Here is a 21,652-nt window from a genome sequence, read left to right as displayed (position 1 = left end):
TCTTGACATTGCTGGGGCAGTTAATTTTCACTAAGCTCTATTTCTTCTATTTTAAGTGTTTGGCTTCTAAGTAACTGTGCATGGCTTCTTCTTGGGTGGGGATAAGTTATACAACCACTAGCCCCATGTGGGATGGCAAAATCCTGGGCACAAGTAAGTCTTCTGGTCCAGAAAACCAAGATGAGTGTTTGTCCCACACGGTTCCAATGTAATGAGACTTGATCAAAATAACAGAATTTTTTAGCATTTTATTTTAATTGAATAATTTTTATTGAGTCCAAGGGGATTAAAGTAGTACTGCCTCATTGTCTTTTTGTCTGCCTAAAGCAATTTATCAAATGCAATCCCAAGAAAGATGGAGAAGGCATGATGATAGAGGCAGCATGTGTTGCATTCCCTCTTCAGAATGCTTAAACTGCATCTTTTCCTCAGAAAAATCAAGTTAATTGGTTATATTGCTGCTTGAATATTTCTTATTTACTACTGGTCCACACAGACCAGTCTGTCATTCTCAGTGGTCAGAGCTCTTTCTTGCTGTCCCCAAAGGCACAAATAAGCTTTTGTTCCTGTTACCTCTCCTACAAGCTGTGTGCCCTTGAGCTGCTTCTCTTCCCTCTTCAGTCATCAGAAAACCTTTTCCTGAGTTCAGCTTAAGGAGCTTCTCTGTTCCTTCTGCCTGTTTTGCACAAAGGACTTAAGGAAAGATTAAACTTCTGCCAGGTTTGGGTATCTTTTTTCAACATGTTGACCAGCCCATCTCTATGGGTAACTGTTGTCTGCAGGGAGGAGAGCACAACTGTCCTGGGAACCATACAAAATGAAAACTTACCTCTGACCACTGAAGCTGAAGTCTGATGTGTCTGTTTCCTTTTGCATCTTCTTAAAAAAAAAAGCAGTGAATTTGCAGAGTTGGTCATTTGATACTTAGCCTACAAAGGGACTTCCAGCTCAACCACTGCAAGGATCTCCTTCTGAATTCCTGAACACCTGCTGAAGTCCAAACTGCCTGGACAAGGTTCAGGAACATGCTCCACCTGGGTGTCTAAAGGCACTGGAAACTTCTGTATTTTCTTGAACCTGGGCACTTGCTCTCAGATTCAGTGCTAGGAAAATATGAGGCTTGCTTAGATAGGCTCCCACTTCATGATGTTGTTGTGTCAGTGAGAGAGGTCACTTTCCACAGAGACGTCACCAGTTCTGCTCCTGAAAGTCTCCCTTCCAAGTTGGTAGTGCCATTAGTGTGTAATTTCTAATAGTGTGTTAAATTAAGCCACCAGATTTTGCCTGGAATAATGTAAGGAGCAATTTTTTTACCTGAATTGTTACATGCCTGTGACAGCAGAGATATAAGCAGCTAGGGATAGGGATCAGATCAATGGCATGGCCTGAAGGGAGGATAAATGTTGTAACCTTTTTGTTTTCAGAAAAGGATTCATGGAGGTCAGCATACTCAATGGGAGGGACTGCTTAACATCAGACAAGTAAAATATGAATGAACACAAACAGAGGTACTTTTTATAAGGGCAAGTAATGCTAGGACAAGGGTAATGGGAAGATTAATAGACATTACAAATCAATTCTTCTCTATCAGGTTGGTGAAACACTGGCACAGGTTGCCCAGAGAAACTCTGGATCTCCCCTCCCTGGAAGTGTTGAAGTCCAGGCTGGATGGGGCTCTGAGCAACCTGGTCTGGTGGGAGGTGTCCCTGCCCATGGTAAGGGGATTGGAACTAGAATTTTAAGGTCCCTTCCAATCCAAAGCATTCTCTGATTCTGTTAAAGTCTAAAGGGAATGTCTCTGTGCTTGGTTCTAAGTCACCACCCTGACTATCTAAGCCAAGCCAGTCCTGCCTCTGGAAAAGCATCCCTTGGTGATAGCTCTGAGAGCCCTTCTCACAAGTAGCATAGTGAGAAGAGTCATGAAATGCTGAAAGACCAGGGCTGGACTGTCCGTACCAGCAGATGCAAAATAGGGATTGGAAGTCAGCCCAGTGCCCTCCTGAGACAACAGTCAAGAGTCAGAAGCTCTTCAGAGGGAGTGGGTATCTGCCCTGATCCCTTTGTATGAAACAATTAGCAATTCAGCAAGCTGCAGGGCTGGGGGAGGTAGACAGTGATTCCAGCTTCTCCCCTGAGCACTGGATGTCTTTTGAGGTTAAATATCTGTTGGACTCCCTTCAGCACTGAGGAGATGTGAACACCTGAGACACACAGCTAGACACTGAAGCAATAGGTGTCTTTATTATGTATGGAAAGTATTATGTTGAAACAATAGAATTCTTTTTAAAAGCATGTTATGACTTCAAGTATCTGCAATGATGTGACTATGTTGTGCTTTTAATTCCCAGTTAATAATTAAACATGATGGCAGCAGTACAGTACCCCTTTTTTATGAAGATTAACATCTGTGAATACTGCCTTTGAGATAGGCCATGTGTATGGGATTAGTCCCTTGGTTACTGGGCACAGTTTTAAAGAACTATACTGAATAAGTGAACCATTACTTTTTTATTATTATTTATTTTTCTTTAGAATTTCTGATCTTTCTTTGAGATAGTGACTTGATCAGTGTTGATTTTTCTTCTGTAAAGGGCTTTTTCGTTAGGATTCCCACAGAATCTGTGGGATAACTGTGGGAAGATATCTGCCCCCCTGGAAAAGTCTTGTGAGAGAAGTCCTCACTGCAGAGAGTAGCCCTATTATGTCTGATATGGACTTATAATGGAAGTTGCTTTCATCCTCCTCTAAAAATTAGACTTTCTAGTTGATGTTTCCTATTAGAACCCCAAACCATGAGCTGGTCTGGGTCTGAGCAATAGTAGGGAGATGTAAGCAGCAAAAATGCATAGCTTCATTGCTCCAGCTGATACCAGTCACCAGTACAATTCTTGCTCTTGTGGAAAATGGGTGTCTGCCCCTGCCAAGAGGAATACTCCAGTTAGAGTCTTTGATTTGTGATGATGAGGAGGTACTGGGAGCCATATAAATAATTTCCCCTGAGCCAGATATGGAGGAGGTTCTTTCTTTAGGGTTAGTACTACCTAAAAGCTGCTTCGAAAAATCCCAAAATATCTGAGCAGAGCTCAGTCAATGGGAAGAACACTAGAACACTCTCTTGGGTATTGGAGGAATCTCTACTAAGTACACTGGTTTTGATAATAATAGGTCTAAAACGTGTTTCAAGAATGCTATGTTCCTGTTCTTAATTTTATTAAAAATAAGGCATTTTTTGTATAAACCTGGGAGACCTTTGTGTTGAAAAATTGTTAGCATTAGATATGCACTTGCTTCACATATTTCTTGGTGTCTTTCATTTGGTGAATGCAAGTGTCAGTAAATTGGAGTCAGTAAAAAATGGTGCTGGAAGGGCAGGTTTGACTTGGTCAAAACTGATTGTATCCTGTTGGAGTTGTGTTGACTTGAGAGAGGACCCAAAATGTCCTGCAATAACCATGCATGTCATTGGTATTGGTAGCTGGGTGAGAAGGATCTGGTAAAGAATATGTAAGGGGTTTAGAAGCATGAGCATCCCCTGCTTTTATCAGAAGTATTTTAAGTAGAAAGCTCTTCTGCACTGAAGCAGTTTGCTTCCTGAAGCAAAATTTACAACACCAGTTGCTGTTGAGTGAAGTTGCTGCTAAAGATCTTGAGCCTTAAGGTTTTGAAATGAGAGCTAAACTTGCTAGTAGAAGACCCTTGAGGTCTCATTTCCGTACCAGTGAGCAGTTGATTTTGTGCTCAGTAGCTCATTTCCCTGTGCTTTCAAGTTTCCCCTTTTTTATTTTATTTTGGAGTTACTGATTTTATTACAAGGTTCTTTTTCTTTTTTTTTTTTTTTCTATTTGTAGGGGGTTGTTTATCACCATCCATGACAAAGGTCATATTGCAACAATGCTGAATTCTTGGCCTGAAGAAAAGATTAAGGTAAGTGACATTTTATCTGCGGACTGTGAAATTACAGGGAGGTGGGTAAGAAGATGGGATATTGAATGGAACTTCTTGATGTTATTTACAGAATTGCCTACTTAAAAGGACAGTGTAAGAAATATTCCCTTCCTCAGAAAATTTCCAGGCTAATGGTTGAACTTCAGAGACTTAATCATGTGGGGGTGTGATAAAGAACATCTTTATCAAAGGTAGCAAGACCTTGGGCAATAAAAAGAACATGAATTATAATAAACTTGTACAAAACAGAGGCCCTAGGAAAGAAATAAGATGTGTGTTGAAGAATTCTGTGGCTAACTTGCAACTTTTTAGATATACCAAAGCTCATTAAGTTATCTCTGTTACAAACTTCCTCATAGGACTCCTTCCTAAATCCAATGAGCCATGCAGCACCTAGGAAATTGGCAACTCTGGAAATAATGTTTGATATCCAGCAGCTGAAAATATTACTGACACTCCACCCAAAAAATTATTTTGTGGAGTGTTTTTCGCTAGAGCTCAGGCCAAGGCAAGATCCTGGCATGAACTGAAGTCAACACTTGAGACAGGTCTTGCCTGTCATCTCCTTCCCTCAGTCTAAAAGTACATGTGCCTAGGAATTTCCCTGGCTGGTCACAGAGCTTCAGCCCCCTGTAAGTCAGCTGTTTCTTCCAGGAACAAAGGTTTGGCAGCTGAAAAAATCTTGCAAGCATTTTCCATTTCTAAGGGGAAATAAAAGGAATTTAATATGTTTCCAGAAAAAGTAATCATATTCCAATAACCTTGTCTTTGGAACCATGGAGAACAGATGCAAACTAGATATTTCATCCTTGCTCTGTCCAAAGATCTCAGTGTTTCCATTTGTTTCTGACTCAGGACTCTGAGCAAAACTCATTATGGCTAACAGATATGTTTTTGCAGATGGGGAAACTGGCACAAAAAGATTAGAGACTGTTGTTGAAACAGCCCACTCTGGCACCCAAAACAGACCACAGGAAGGGCAGTGGTCCATGGAGGAGATTCAGACTATCTACTTTCCATGTTTGCTAGACTACAGAGGCAGATAATTTCATCAGCATCACTGTCTTGGACCACAGGGTTCCCTTTGTGCCTGTACACAGATTTCTCTCTGCCTGAACTGGTAGGCACTGGAACACTTGAGATTTTGAGATAAGCAGGGAGGCACCCGGACTGCCTCTAAATCCCCGCGGGACCCAGTTTTTTGAAGAGGCTGAACACCAACACCAGCAAGTCCTAGTACAGACAGTGAAGAAATACCTGGAGATACTGCCCCACCTTTTGCTTTGGGGCAAGTCTTAGATTCTTCCTGTGAAGACTGAGTTTGTGTAATCAGCACAGAGAAGTGGGAATGCCATCAGCAGCACTTGCCTTGGCAGCTTGGAGATCAGTGTAGTTCCCAAATCACATTCCTGGGCCAAATGCCTCCTACTTAGGCATTGCAAAACTGAGCTAGTTGCAAACCAGTGGTTACAGACATGTGGTCCAGAGTCATCTCAGGTAACATCAGCTGCCTGAAGACTCAGTGCCTGATCTCAGCTTCTGAGTAGTGCTGCAGTGAACAATGAAGAGGGAGATGAGAATCTTCAGAGAGAAATACTCCTGTCATCCCTGTCACAAAACAGGCGCTGGAGGGAGGAGATGGACTCTGGAGGTCTTTGTCTCTCCCCATCAGCTATCAAAGAAGCTTAGAAACCAGTTAGATGATTGGCTTAAACTGAACACCTTTTAGCCAAATACTTGACTAGAAAGAAAATTTGTAGCTCAGCTGAAAGTAGAAAACTTGTTCCTAACTGCTGAACCAGTGCTTCACTTAGAAGGTTCTGTCCTGCCAGAGATTAATGTCCTGTTAGCTGCATTTTGATCATATGAACCTGAGTGATTAAAAACATTAACATGCTTGTATAGGAGGTACCTGATGAAACTTTGTGCCTTTTTTTCTTTTTTTTTTTTTACATCCAAAGAGCCATAGATGTGAATCCAGTTTCCCCTCTCTGATACAGGCAGCAATTAATGTTGCTGCATTTTCTGCTCTCCTGTGTTTTTCAGTGTTACCTGGAGAAGCTTTGGTACCTACAGAGTGCAGCACATATAAATCTGAAGAAATTTTCTCTCTCTGATTGGTATATTTAAGTGCTATTGAGAAGTTCTTCTTAGAGTTGCCTGAGAACACTTATTTGTTTGGATGAAAGGGAATATGTACTCCAGAGAAATATTTTGATTCACTAGAATGTAACTGGTTTTGGTTTGTTTTGTTTAATATTCCCTGCATAGTTAGGATTTTGACTCCTTTTCATGTAATTTTCATCAGCTTCAGGATAAACCAGTAGCAGGGCATGTGCTTGCTGCTTTCCCTATTCCCATTGCTGCCTTCCTATCCCAATTGCAGGGGTGTGGTACAGAAGTGAGCACACACCCAGAAACAGATGGAGCCCACCCAAAAAGAGACTTTGCAATCACATTGATTCAGATGGAAAAACAAATAGGAAAATCACAGAATCACCCTGGTTGGAAAAGACCTCCAAGGTCATTGAGTCCAACCATTAACCTATCACTAGACCTTAATTCAGCTATATCTTTAAGTACTATGTCCATACAACTCTTAAATTCCTCCCAGGATGGTGACTCCACCACTGCCCTGGGCAGCCTGTTCCAACGTCTGATAAACCTTTCAGTAAAGAAATTCTCCCTAATATCCCATCTGAAATGTTCAAAAATGAAGGTGGATAACTGTGCCACTGTCATGATGGTGAATTTCTAGTGGCAAGGATTGTCCAACCTCTTCCCTAAGGATAGGTGTGGAGTCCCTTTTGGTTTAATAGGGTTTTCAAGGTTCATTTTAGGAATTCTAACTCCTTGTGACAAGAAACTGGCAACAGCACAAAACCAAATATTCTACATATAACAGGACCATTTCAAAATAATCCCTATTACATATAGGTTGTGCTTAATATTCTCTGCATTATGACCCTGAAATGCATTGTGCCTGAATCTACCAGAGTATTTTTTGCTAGAGGGCAAAATAGATGTAAAAGGCAGAATAAATGCACATGTCCTCTGTATCTCCTCAGGCTTATTCCTGAACTACATAATGTAATGTAATTCTGTTCTGCTTTTACAAACAGTGGTTTAGGCTGAAGGAGAAAATAGCCTTGGGATATTGTTTATGCTTAGTAAGAAATGTCAGTGAAACAGATAAGTGTGATTCTTGCTGGAATAAGAAAGTGCAAGAAGACATTTCCCAAAATAATGCTTTTCCATCACAGCAATAAATTAATTCACCTTTATTTTCACACCCCTCCCAAGGAAGTACATCTACTGAGCTAGCTTCTAATCCCCCATTCTCTTGTTTCTCACTAAAGAACACACATGTGTATGTCCTGTGTCCTAACTTTAGCCTTAAATTTGCAGATCAGCAAATAAAAAACCTCTCTGCAGTCTTTTCCTTTGAAATCCAAGCCAGGCTGTGGACTTGAGTCCCCCACAGTCTGACAAACCATTTGATGTGAGCCCTCTGTTCTTGAAGTGCTGGGACAAGGCTGCAAGTTGAGGTTTTTTAAGTGTATTTGCAGCTTTTCTCCCATAGTGGGACTGGACTCCAGTCTCTTCCTGTTCATCCTGGATTTCAGAACTGCCCCAAAGAGTGCCTGATCATGGGGACAAAACCAACAAATAGAGCAGTTAACCTAAAAATTGTGAGAATTCGTCAGATCTGCTTGGTCATTTGCCTCCTAAGGTCTTGAGGTACAGTGTGGATTGAACAGCTCAGCTTTATGCTTATAACTTGGACAGCATTAAGCAGGCTTTCATTCCCCTTCTTGTTACAAAGAAATGATACAATAACAAAAACATAAAATTACAGATCAGTGATTTTGGGTGATGCAGCACATACAGTATTGCTGAAACACAAAAGGCCAGTTGAAAAAAACATTGAATGGCAATGGTTTAACTCCCAATTTTGGGGGAAAAAAGGTCTAATATTAAGTATATAAAGCAGGAACCCCTCTTTAGTCCCTGGTGCTGGCCATTCGATGGCCTCTGTCTGCCTGCTTTGTAGTCAGGGTACCAGAAGGAAAGGGACACCCTTACCATGAGTTTTGGTTTGATTACCTGATGCTGGATGCCCCACAGCTACTCTACAGCACAGTGAAGACATGAGTTTGGAATCATAGAAGCATAGAGGTTGGAAAAAGCCCTTAAGATCACGAGGTCAAACCCTACTTCCACAGGTGCAGTTCATAAGCCCAATCACTTTTGGACAGAACAATTTTGTTTTTTCTGAAAAGGAGAGGAAAAATCAAGGCCAGATCTCTTTTGTGCAGTTTCTGGTTATTCAGCTGAGCATCCACAAAGAGCCATGCTGGCTGCTTTCTGCTACAAGGTCACTGAAGTGCTGGAAGCAGAGCTGCTCCTCTCCCACCCTGTGAGCAGCTTTCCATCAGTTACCTTGTCTCTACTTCCAAAAATGAGCAGCCCTCTGTCAGTAGCAGCCAATTAATGGGTGTCATGTGGGAGCACCAAAAATCCATTGCCCAGTGCAACTGCAAAATGGCATCAATGTGAAGACAGTGAAGCTGGTTTGGCTTCTAGAGCCTGGGCAGCATCATCCAACAATCTCTTTTGATCCCCCAGGCTATCGTGGTGACAGATGGAGAGAGGATTCTCGGTTTAGGAGATCTGGGATGTTATGGCATGGGTATCCCAGTGGGGAAGCTGGCTTTGTACACAGCTTGTGGTGGAGTTCACCCACAACATTGTCTCCCTGTCCTGCTGGATGTTGGCACAGACAATGAGGTAAGAGAGTTTTTCATAAATCTGACAGGGGAGAGAAAGAATTGAGATCAATACTTAACTGAGACAAGTTCCCTTAACATGGATGGAAAGCAAAATGCATTCAAGATGAGGCGATGGCCAGAAGCAACCAGGTTTCATTCCTGTTTGATGCTCAAGGAACTTTGGTTCTTATGGGGAACTCTATGAATCTATATGAAATGTACACTGAAAGCCTCATGGTCCCCTGGTGAGAAGACTCAGGGTGTTGCCAGTTGGAGCTGAAGGGTCAGCTCCACCTTTTAGCATGGCAAGGTGAGTTGATAAATTTTTCACAGGAAATGTCAGATTTATTCTTCCTCTGGTAATTGTGAGAGGACAGATCCTCTTGTCTGTATAGAAGTGAATGTATTCCAGAAAATGGAGAATCCCTGGTGGGTGGTTTCGGGATGATTAATTTCAGTGTTTTGTCAGATTACACACTTTATAGCATGTGATAACCAGACAAAAGGACTCCATCTGTTTGCAGATTTTTGCCTTATGACTCTGGCTCAGAAAGTCCAAAGTGCAACATTTTAGTAATGCCAGAATGCACATCTGTGAGGAGGTCTTTTTTAAAATGAATAACCTATAGTTATTACTTGTGATAGCCCAGGTTTGTTCATTTTTTGTAGAATGTACTTGTGCCTCACTTGACCCCAAGTAAACCAAACACATGTTTATTGAGAGAAATAACAAACTTAGGGTATAGGAGCTTTGTGTATGAAGACAGATGAGTGCTGACATTTTCAGACATGCTTGTGCTCACTGGAAAGCTGAATTTTCTCCACGTCTTCCACTCCAGCCTTGGGTGTCTCACACTGGACACTTGAAAAGAATCAAAATAATCAAAACCAGTAGCCACAGATTACATCTAGGATGAGATTCCAAATTCCTTCCTGGGTCTCTGGTCCCAGAGTTATTTTGTCCCTTTAGCATGGAGGCCTCTCTTGGGCTGGTGGAGTACAGGGTGTGCTCATCTCAGCATGATCCAAGATCTTTCCTGAGAAGTGTGAACTCCAAGTTTGGACTCCCTGAGGCTAAAGCAGCAATTAAGCCTCAGTCTCTCAGTTCTTGGAGTTTTAAGTCAATACAACATTATACTTGTCTTTGGCTCCTTTGTCTCTGCACACCACTGAGTGCTGGCAAGTTCTGGGGCCCTCAGCTGGACCTTCCCTCCAGAGAGTCCATGGTGTGAGTGCTTCTACACCAAGTTTCTTACCATGCACAACCATCTATTTCCAGCTCAGCATCCAGGGGAGACACTAAATTTGGGCACCATCTCCAAGTGTCAGAAAAAGACACTTGTAACATACGTGTCCAGAAACTTCTCTGTTGAAGTAATATCCACATCTGGGATTAAGATCTAGAAGTTGCTGTTCTACAACAATGTAAACAATGCGTTTCCTCACAATATAAATAATCTGATTATTTATTTAATGGCTTTCTTATGTGCCTAAACACAGCTTAACCACACTCTAAGCACATTGTAGGAGCATTCTGCTCTACAGGGAAACTCATTTATCAGTGTAATAAGACACCTTCTGTAGGTATTCATCCTGTTAATCTCATCTTGTCAATATATTGAGCCTGTATTAGCAACACAGGCATCTCAGGTAGAATAGAGTAAACACTGCAGTCGTGTTATATTTTTAGCTACAGTTTCCAGCTTATCTTTCTGACAGTTCATAAGACTTTGTACATTCTTTCAGCAAACCACTCCTTTTTCAGAGCCTGGCATTTCCCAGTTTTCCTGTGGGAGAATTTTATGCTCCCTGAACCTGCCCCAGAGTACATGGGCTACAAGGGAAATCAGTGAATGCCAATGGGTCTGCTTTCCATGTCATGGCCCCAGAGAGTTACTGCATCCAACTCAGAGGAAAGCCTCTTTCATCTTTCCTTCTGTCTTCCAGGGAGGACACCTGTGGATGTAAAAACAGATCTAATTTTAGTGTACCTGCCAATATTTAGGGCCCATATGGCTGCAGGACAAGAGATTTGTGGTGGCATGTCCCCTTCTCATGTGGGTGATCCAGTTCCTGAAATCAGAAGGGATGCAGTGTTGCTTTGCAGTGACTCAGAGAAGTGTTGGCCCACCCACCTTCTGCCAGTCTTTAACCTGTAGCTTTCAGAAAAATATATGCTGTTTCTATGCTGACCCAGTCCTTTTTAGGTGTCTTAGGGACTCTGACTCAACACCTGCTCGATTGGTTGGTGGAATGGCCTGGTTTTGTATTGCTAGCAGCAGCCAAAAACCAAAATAATGTCTTGTATAAAAATACCTTCCCCTGACACCTGCAGATAATCAAGGTGAGTGCAACATAGGTGCAGGGCTTGGGAATATTTTGGAATCTGATCACTGGTTCTATTTGACTCTGGGCTGTCACTTATAGGCCTAAATAGCACATGTCATTTGAAGTCACTTCAGGCAATCTTCATTGCTCAAAGTACTGTTTATGGTCACAGCTTTCCTGGTAACCTCATTGCAAAACTAAAAACTGAATGAACAGTAAACATTCCGCTCAAAAAGTCGGTTTTATACACTAGGAGTAAGGGCACCTTGTCAGGGAGCCTTTGGTAGAGCTGTTCAGGGGATGCAGAGCAGTCAAGAAGCATTACATCCCTCTGATTTTTTGTACACAAAAAGATACTCCATAGCTTCTTACAGAAACACCTCCTGCTGTGGACAAGCTGTGGGAGCTGCCTTCACTGCCTAGTAAGTAAAAATAATATGACCTCAACAGACAAATTTTTTGGGTAGGCTGGGACATAAATCTCCATCCATCCATGGAAGAGAAGATGTCAACAGCATTGCTTTGTGTCCTAGGCTCTCCTGAGTGATCCACTCTATATTGGACTGAAACACAAGAGGGTTCGTGGGAAAGAGTACGACGAACTGATTGATGAGTTTATGCAGGCAGTTACTGACAAGTAAGTGGGGTTATATACATGGCTCCTCCGGGCTGCTTCCATTTAAGAACAAATGTTGCAACTCGTGAAATAAACATTAGTAAAATTGATCCTCTGAGCAAAGAAAGGTCATTTAAATGCAAGTCTTCTGGGTGGTCTACAAATGGCTCTTTGTGCTTGAGCACTCTGTGTCAAAAATATTTGTCTTCAGAGAACTGAAATGGGACTAATTTTTTATAATCATTTCCTGTCCGACATGTCAAACGTATGCCCTGTGGGCTGGGTCTGGCCTCCATCGTGCATTTATGAGCTTCATTCATCATGGGCAGAATCTAAACTTTGGTTTGTTTACACTTTGGAAAGGAAGTGTTGAGCTTTCACCATTCTGAAGGAAATCATCTAAGTGGAAATGGCATGTTACTCCACACAGTGATATCTGCATGAGTCTGCAGGCTGCCCATCTATCCCTTTGGTAATAATAGGAGCTTTCCTGCTGGCAGAGTCTGCAGAATGAGGAGATCAGGATTCTAAGCATTGTCTTTTTAATGGTGGGACAGACTGAGTGCATATTTCTATTCTTACTGACTTGCTGGGTTAGAGGGTCTCTGATGGACCAGGGAGTTTGATCTGGGAAGAGCAGAACCACAACATCCATGCTGTATGTGCATCTTTTGCACTGCACTGAGTTCCACTTTCTGGTAAAGAAAACACATTAAAATCTCCATCACTATCTGAAGAGTTTACCATAAGTGAGAACAGCTGTTAAGAAAAGAAATATATATATATATATATATATATACTTGGAAAGCCTCAAGCTTCTAAGCCTTTTTTTCTGCCTTTCCTAAAGCAACAGATGATATTGATAAGGAGTGGCAGAGAGCTGCAGTCTGTGCCTGATTAATGGGCTGCTGCCTGTCTGTGTATTGTAGGGTCTTTTCTTCACAGCTGAAGGAGCTGGGTTTGATCTTCCTTCTCTGTGTCTCCATCCAGCTCTGTGTGTGTGTTCCTGCCTAAATGGGAGGGAGTGGGTGGTACGTGTGTCATCTCCCAGTTCATCCTGTCTCCCTTGAGGTGGGAGGCATCACATCCACTGTCTAGTGACAACACCTATTCTTCCACTGAGAAGCATATCTGCACAGACAGTCTGAGTGCCCAGCTGGCAGTGGGTGGAGGGATGTAGGAAATGGGGGCTGGAATGTTAGGGACAATTCAGTCACAACTGATGAACCAGGTTTTGAGAGGGATGAGTGCAGCACGGAGAATTTCAGCATCTGATGACGTGGTGTCCTTGTGCAGCTTTGTGCTGCACCCTGTGCATGTGCATTGCAGCTGTCAGGACAGGAGTGTCCCCTTTGCTGCTCAGCAGCAGGGTGTAAGCCTGTCCCATAGGGTGAAAAGCATCAACCCACCCAGCTGCTGTTGTCTGCTTACTGTGAGAAGATACTTGCTGTCAGGCAATGCTATAGCCCCTGTAGCTGTAAATATGAACACAACACCACCCTGCCTCCTGGTTTAAAAATACCTAAGGATGATGGTAGAGGAGAGGATTTTGGTTTTGTGCTCTGCTTTGTCCTTTATTTTTGACAAAAAAAGCTTGACTGCAATATTAGTTAATTGCAGTGTAGGTTTATGTTAGAAATGTGTAGGTTACCTAGGGGGAAAAAATCTTGAAAGCTAAAAAACTGGTAAAACACAACTAGGAAATCACAAGAAACTCTACAAGTAGAAAAGATTGAGGAGCTGTCAAGGCTGATTTGTGGGTGGGTTGTTTGTTTTGATTGCAGTCACTAATTAATCCTTCAACAAAAGTTCCCACTTCCTTCTGGCCAGGAGACTACAAGGGGATTGCAGAGATAGTGTTGATGACAGAGTGGGAACAATAGAATGAGAACCCAGATGATGGTCTCAGCCATCACAAATTTGGCTCCAAGACTGATGCTTGTGGTGTTAAAAGCAAAGCTCATTGCACCCACTACTTCTGCAATGTCAGTGACGTGCCCAGAAAAACAATTTGCCTTTTCTGTGCTTGCTGCTGGAGAGGAAGGATTGGCTGCTATTTTCCTGTGTTTAGTTTACATGAGCTAATCTCCACATTGAAAGGAGAAGACACTCAGCCATGAAACAATGAATGCTTATCTGGTGAGGAGGTGATGTCACGTCTAATGTTTTCATCCAAATATCAATCAAGTTCCTGGGGCCCTTGTCGCAGCTTTTCTATTCCTCTTAGCCAGAATGAATTGCTTGAACATCGTGAGCCCTAAAAAGTTTGCTGCAAAATGGCAAATTCCACCTTGCATTTCTCCATTCACAACTGTAAAGTATTTGGAGATCTTTGAGTGAAAGGAGATATTGACCTGTACCATTATCCTGACCACCAATGTACTTTAAAGCATGGTGGAGTTTGATCCCCTGTGAGCTCAGGGCTGGTGAACAGTCCTGCTATCAGCCTGGGTTTGGCAAACTTATATGAAACAGATTCATCTGGTCCCAAATTCTGACTGGAATGACTGGATGCAACCCAGAAGGAGCTCTTGCTTCTGTTACAGAGGGGAGCAGAGCTTGCTCAGAAAGTCAAGAACGTGGTGTTGTCCTAGCACCATGTTCTGTCATTTGTGAGTCCCACTGCTGGGATCTTCAGACTGCCATGGCTTCTTATGGAAGTCTATAATGTCACATGCAAATTCAGTTATTTGGGGAGGGGCTTTTGGGGTTGCCACAAATCTCCTGCAATTTGAGGGTTTCCTTTTCAGCTTGATGTTCATGCAGAAATTATCTTCTTCCTGAGGGTACTTCAACTTCTTATGGAAACCATTTGTTAGTTCCTCTGCAGGGGTACCTCCCACCCTGTGAAATGCTAGCTCAAGGGACATTTGTCACAGAAGTGGAATGTGTTAGAGCCCACAAGAAAGCCAGGGGAGTGAAGATTTACTCTTTTAATGGAATCATAATACCAAACAGATGCCAAATTTCTATAGCTGGAGGGACCCCTACAGTCAGCAGAAAGGGTTCCTGGTCTCATAATAACCATCTCATAATGAAATGAGGTGTGCATCACGGCCTCAAGAGTTAGCACTTAGAGTATTTTAAAATAAAGTATGACTTCTGGGCAATTTAAGAAAGAAAACCTCCTCCTGAAACACCTGGATAAATTTCTGTGTTTTCCTGATGCCTGAACCTCTATTACTCTTTCACCTGAAACACATGAAATGACTGAACACTTTAACAAAAGCTCCAAGCCATGCATTTTTCTCCTCTTGGGAAACAACTAAATGCAAAATTTGGTCTCCTGAGCCTAACCAGTGACTGAATGAAGCAGCCTGACAAATTGCTGTATTCTTACAATGAATAATATGCTTTGTGTGGCAAAATGCACTGCTTTAGTTTTCCCTTTCCTCAGTCACCATGGCGAAGGGCAAGTCAGTGGTCTTGAACTGGTACATTTTTGTAGGCTGAATAAATATTCCCCTAAACTGTCCAATAGCTGGAGTAACCCACATAACTTCTGGAGTTTGCCTATAAGGTAAAAATTTGTCTATGAGGTTGAATTAAGGTCAAAATCAAAATGGCTTGTTGTCTAGGCTGCAGAGCTTCAGCCCAGCCTCTGCAGTTAAAATATTCTTCAGTCTTCTGACTGTCTTTCAAATCAAACTACCACAGGAAATTTCTTTCCTCCTCTTTTTCTCCCAGACTGACACAGAAACTGGACACCAGTTCCTTACCTGTCTTATTCCTTCACTGCCCTGTAGTTTCATCAGAGAATGCAGCTCGGTGGCTCCAAGTGCCAGAGGTGTTGCTGGGTGCCCTGTCCCTCAGCTCCCACCTCCAGCTTTCAATGTCATCCTCAGTCACTTGCCAGCAGAAGCTGAGCACAGAACCTGAGGCTCTGCCAGGGGCACCTCCCCACGCCAGCACAGCATGGAGCTGCCATAACCTCACACTCCTTTCCCTCCCCATCAGTGCTTATTAACAGGGTGAGCAGGGAAACAGAACCTTCCTATCAGCCTCTGCCACCTGGCACAGCACAGAAGACATCAGGAGATCCAGCACTCAGTTTCTCAAAAACGAGAGAAGAAGGGAAGTAGAGCTGCTGAATTTCTTTTTCCTTGTGCTTGTTTTATACCTGATTTCTCTATCAGTAATCCCATCCCAGTGCTTTTACTCATAAACACACCAAGTCAGGTCCCATGTGCTCTGCAGTCAGCAGCATCTGCTCCACAGCAAGCTGCCTCTGGGTCAGCAGTTCCCCGGGGCCTTGGATCACAAATTCACCATCACCTTTTGGAAACAGAATCACCCATACAGGTGTCCATCTGTTATTTATTTAGATGCTCCAGTTAACTTAGTTTAGTTAAAGACTGGGCTTAAGTTTCTAGGCACCACTGGCCTCCACAAATCCCTCATTTATATGCTAACACCTGAAGTCCCTCAGCATCTCTGTGTAAGTAGATCTGCACACCATCACCAATGCTCTAGCAGGGCTGATGGTGTAGACTGACTCCAACCTTCACAGGAATATAAGGTGGATGTTGTCCTGGCCCATCTGCTCCATCTGCCATGCCCAAAGGGACTCTGACATCATCCAGACAGGAGAAGTGGTGAGGATGGGAAGAGCCACCTTTGCTTTCTAGTATCCTGGCCTGACATGGGATGAGCTCATCAGCCAGCTCCCATGGTCTGCTTTTAGCCACTGGGTTACATTTGAAGTCAAAGAACATTATTTAGGTATTATTAACCTGATTTTCTGCTACTGAGGAATGACTGAGCTCCAGGTGTGCTGCTACAGGATCCCTGTGGTAATGAGCTTGCCTTCAAATTCTTTGAAATAATGCATTTACAGATGTTGAAAAACCTCTGCCGTAGGTTTTCCATCTGTGTTTTCCACCTAAGCCAGAACTGCCACAGCTGGGTTAGAAAGATGTATCTAGAGATCTGTTTGTGTGCAAGGAAGGTGGTGAGGTTCCACTCCTTGTTGGCTCTCAGAGAGTAGCTCCAGGTCACATCAGAGGGTCAGCACCAACATGGTTGCATCTCCTGCTCCTAGGAAGACTTCTACCTGCAGCTGCAGTTGCTCCTCACACCCACTCCCAGGGGGATGATATCCTTTTGTATAAAAACACAAGAATGGCAATAGCAGCCTTTAGTGCTTGAAAGTCATGAGATATGCTGTGCAAAAGGGTTGTTTTGGGGGGTTTGGTGGTGTTTTGTTGTTGCTATGAGGACTACAATGAGGGTTAACTATGATTTTTCAGGATATTTTTTTCCAAGAGCTTTGTGACTGATCTTTGATTGATCTTGTCCTCTATCCTGTCAGTAACAGCAGCTCATAGCAGATACCTGGCATGTGCCTAAGAAAAGGCAGCAAGCAACCCTTGGCACACCCACCAGCTTCCAGTAATGTGAGATTCAGCGATTTCCTGCTATCTTTGTGCTTCAAGGGTGACTTTCATTGATTTAGCACCCTCTGAATCCCCAGCAGGCTCTGTGGCTCGTGATGGCTGGGTTTGTGTTGGCAGAAACCTGGTGAGACTCCCACCCAACATCAGAAATCCTCTGCAGCCTGAGATGATGGTGAGGCAGGCAGCAGGTCCTGTTGGGTTCATCATGCAGTTTCCTAGCATGGGACTTCTAAACCCAGGACACAGAATGCTAAATTTTGTATTGGCTACAGTACAAAAGGCTGCAAGTGTTTACAAAACTCCCATCTGTTGCTTCAAAACCACACGCTCTAGCATGAAAGCAATTGCATTTTTGTTTCAGTCATGGAAACCATCAGGACTGCTACATCTGCTGGAACAGTTGTGACCTCTAATGTGGATCCTTGGGTCCAGCTTTCACAGCCTTATGATTAACCTGGTGACGAATGAACTTTATTCATGATATTTCCATTTCAAAACAAAGTAACAGTTATGGTTGTATTTTCTGCCTTACCTCTGCATTTCTCCTTTCATCACTGTTAGAACTATTTAATGAGTAAATAGTGGGTTGAAGTCACTTTGTGGTACTGAATGAGGGTCTGAGATGGTTTTCAGTGGTTTCAGGCCAGAAAGTCAACCTTTATTTTCATTTACAAAATTTTTATTTTTCATTGGCACTTTTTTAAAAGAAGACTTGTCTTCCTCCTAGCTATATGGAAGTCTTTAGAAATTATTTTTTCTGATGTTAATTATAACATCTGTCTGCAGCCTGTAAGCACACAAATGTTGTGCTCTCTCCCTGCAAACAGCAGTGCACTTCACTCATGTCAGACCTCCAAGTAGTAAACCCTCTTGTCTTTTTACCTATCTGAGTTTCCTTTCCTTGGCCAGAAACATACAAATATGCAAACAGCACAATCCTGAAGTAAGATCTCCAGGACATGAATGACAATAGAAAATCCATAGCCCTCTGGACACACCGATGTTTTTGTGTAACGTGCCTGTTGCAAGGAGCCCAGCAGCCACCCCAGAGCTGCCTCTTGGGCTATCAGCAGACTCAGAGATGGGAAGGAACTGTATCCTCAAGAGCAAGAATGAGCCTGGGCCTTGCATCCTTTAACATGGGATGAACAAAGGTATTTTTTTCCCTCTAAGCCTCTTCTTAGCTTGGTACCAGTTTATGTTTATGTAAGATTGCTGGTTCTGTTTCTATTTCTAATGCAGATGAAAGCATACCTTGTTCTGTGCCTTGAGTCAAGATCAGCATCAAATGGGACAGCAATGTAGTGTTCTTCCACTCTTGTTAGTGAAAAATCAGTTTGCCTCACTTCACCAGAACAACTTGCTTTTTCTCTCTCTGAATCTTCACAGGAGAGACTCTCCATCCCTCTGGACATGTTCATGCCCCTCCTCTAGACTCCAAAAGCTCCACCTCCTTCCTGTGTTGGGGGCTCCAGAACTGGACACAGCACTGCAGCTGGGGTCTCATGAAAGCAGAACAGAGGGAGAATCACCTGCCTTGATTGTTGGCCATGCTTCTTTTGATACAGCCCAGGATATGGTTGGCTTTCTGGGCTGCAAGCACACATAGCTGGCTCAAATTCAGTTTTTCATATACCAATACCCTCAAATCCTTCTCCAAGGGGCTGCTCTCATCTGACCTCTCGAGGAGGTGCCTGACCAAAGTGACCCCTAAACTGCAGCCAGGAATGGCAAAGTGCTTCTGCTCTGATGAAAAGCCACATTTATAGGCTCATGCAAACAATTTAACAGTAAGAATGACCTTGGGACATTGGCCAGACTCAGGGTCTGGTATTAACTTGCTAGAGTGGACTTTAGTTTTCCAATTTTAAACACTGATCTCTTGACAAGAACGACTTTTTTTGGAGTGACAGGTTTCTTTACAGATAATATATTTTTTCTTGGAAATCAGAACTTTGGTTGCTGTTGTATCAAGCAGCAGTAAGAATAGCTTGAAGACAAGGGCCAGGACAATTTGATTCTGCTCTGCCTGGTTTCATCTATGAGTAGGGGCTACTGTGCCCCCAAGCAGATTCCTTAAATCATGAAAGATGGAGAACAGTGTTGTAAAATGGTAAAATCAGACAAGGATTGGAACCTCCTTCCTGTGAATGTTTCCATTAATTAACTTTTTATGAACTTTTATGAATATTAATGAATCTTTCAGATACAATTTTTGGCATGCATATAGGAATGTTTTATACTCCCTTCTCATGGTGAAAAAAAATGCTCTTTTGATACTGCTCAGTTAAGGTGCTGCACAGGTCCTTAAGCCACCCTTGAAATTCTGACATGTTTTGGTCAAATTCTTTTCAAATGATAACTACTGCCTCATGGATTTTTTCTTCTCTGACCTTGTGGCTTATAATAAGGCTGAATGAACTCAAAGAGGTTTGTACAAATGAGGGTGAGAGGACCAAGTTGCAGAATGAGTTCATCCAGGCAATTGAGAAGTTTCTTAAATGAAGAAGCTAGAAGCAATGTCATCAGGAAAACATTTGCCTCTGTCTTCAGGGATTAATGATCTTTTGTTCTACATTTCATACTCAGCCAAGAGAGATGTGTATCATCCTCTACAGGGGTACAGAATTTACTAACAGTATCTCTACTGTAAGCAGAGCCCAGAGATTTGGTGTAGCTCTAGTTTGGTAGTAACAGTACTGGAACAACAGTCCAGTGATAAACCAAGCATGGATCCAATGATTCCTGGTTTTCCAGGAAATTGAATCATTTCTTAATAAAGATTTTTGGCTGGTAATTTTTACAAGAGACTTGTAATATTGTAAGCGTTTAGCTCCAAGAGTGACCCTTCATTAGGGTGACAGTCTTACATTATTACTTTAGCAATAGCATATTATTTCATTAAAGATCTTGTTTGTTCAAAATATTCTAGCCAAGGTCTGAAGAACTAACTAAAATGAATGTATGGGGCCATTATAAAGCATTTCCCAGTGAGGCTATTTTTACAGGAAGGTTTTTATAAGGTCTGGAGAGAAAGCCAGAATTTAGGTCATAATTATTTATGGCAAAAAACCCCAAAATATGCAGACTAATGAGGCAGTGATATAATCTTTACCATGAAAGACTAGTGATTTTTTTTTTTTTTAATGAGGAAGAACAGACAAAGTACATCTTTTTGTTTCCAATTCTATAAAATGGCTAAATTAATACCAGAGATGCTAGAGAACAGAGTCCCCAGAGAGTAGTCTGGCAACCAACAGTGAACCAGGAGACATGGTAACATTATTAAATAAGGAATCCTGCAATGCCACCTATGTCAAGACAAAAGTGAGGAAATATTTTTAGAAAAAAAATAGATTTAATATTTTATCTGTAAAAAACACGCAGGGCCTTCAGTGAAGGATACCAGGTTTTGCACCTGCCATCAACCTTCCATACAATAAACCAGTACAGCAGAGTTTGGCTTGTACCTCCAAAAAGGCTCATTTTTGCTGAAAAGTGTTTGTGTGTTGTGGTGGTTGAGGGATGGGTGTTAAAACATTAACCTGGATAATATTTAGTGACCATAAAAGACCTCACTGTTATAGTTTCTATCCAACACATCTGAATATTTTCAAGGCCACCTCTGTCAGAGAGGTACAGAAATAAACTGTCCAACAGCCTTTTCCACAGCCTCCAAACGTAGAAAATGCTCACACTAAGGGGAAAGCTGTGGTTCCACAAGGAGACATAGGACTGCAGAGATCCCAAGAAAAGCACACTTCAGTTTGCCCAAGAGAAATGGGGACAGATTTGAATCCAAACTCAAAATATCAGAAATGAAAATCTTCCTTTTTTGGAAGCAGGAAGACAATGGGATTGGGGAGGAAGAAGACAAACTGGATGTTGGCACTTGCTCTGTTTCAGTCTATCTTTTCAGTCAGAAGTCCTGAGAGCCCACATTTGAGCTTTTGTTTTGGGTAAACACAATTAGATCCTGGGTGTTTGACTACTAATGCCAAGATGCCAAGAAGATGATAGAACCTGCTAGAGAAGATAAATCACTGGCAGTCAGGATGAGGTTACAGGAGGGAGCCAACCTGAGCTGGCCATGCCTTTCCTGGACTGGAAAACATTCAGTCCTGACGTGACCTCCTGCTCTTGGCTTCAAACTCTTCTTCATGCTTACAGCTGGAAGGTGAGGCACATGGATCAGAGGAAGCATGGAAAAATCTATGAGAGCTGGCTGCAAGCCAAGCAGGCTGACCTCAGGAGCTTCTTCCTACCACAGCAGTTTGTAGGATCTCTCAATTCTAGCCACAAATTTAAGGATATTTAAACATGGCAGAGAGGCTCTTCAGATACCCTCATTCAAATCATCATTTTATAACCTCTTAGTCTAAAAAGAGGCATCCTGCACCTTTAAACAGCAAGCCTGGTGTAAGTGCTTCAGTGTGTACAAACTGGGATTGCATTCCTGTCAGATCTCACAGGTTAAACGGAGCAAAATTTCTTAGCTGGCTAGGCAAAAGCATGCCTCACTAAAATGATTCCTCTAGCAAAAAATTATTAATTTTTGTTTCTTATTGGAAATTACATTTCCAATGCAACACGAT

At 42.4% G+C, this 21,652-nt stretch overlaps 1 protein-coding gene across 3 annotated transcripts in view; it reads left to right on the top strand.

The window, feature by feature from the left end:
- ME3 (malic enzyme 3) overlaps nt 1–21,652 on the top strand; it is a 124,878-nt gene that overhangs the window by 80,663 nt on the left and 22,563 nt on the right. For 2 of the 3 annotated variants that reach the window (XR_011723832.1, XM_071733247.1), the window contains exons 4-6: nt 3,849–3,924; nt 8,575–8,736; nt 11,579–11,682. Coding sequence is in view for 2 of the 3 variants with exons in the window: in XM_071733247.1 (XP_071589348.1) it covers nt 3,849–3,924; nt 8,575–8,736; nt 11,579–11,682 (342 nt within the window). In the remaining variant the exon portion in view is untranslated. The remainder of the gene's footprint in view (nt 1–3,848; nt 3,925–8,574; nt 8,737–11,578; nt 11,683–21,652) is intronic. The other variant, XM_071733254.1, reaches the window with a different exon arrangement.

The sequence above is a fragment of the Heliangelus exortis genome, chromosome 1, assembly GCF_036169615.1.
Source record: "Heliangelus exortis chromosome 1, bHelExo1.hap1, whole genome shotgun sequence".
Classification (NCBI taxonomy): domain Eukaryota; kingdom Metazoa; phylum Chordata; class Aves; order Apodiformes; family Trochilidae; genus Heliangelus; species Heliangelus exortis.
The sequence above is the reverse complement of the archived record's forward strand: the minus strand, read 5'-3'. Positions and strand labels throughout refer to the sequence as shown.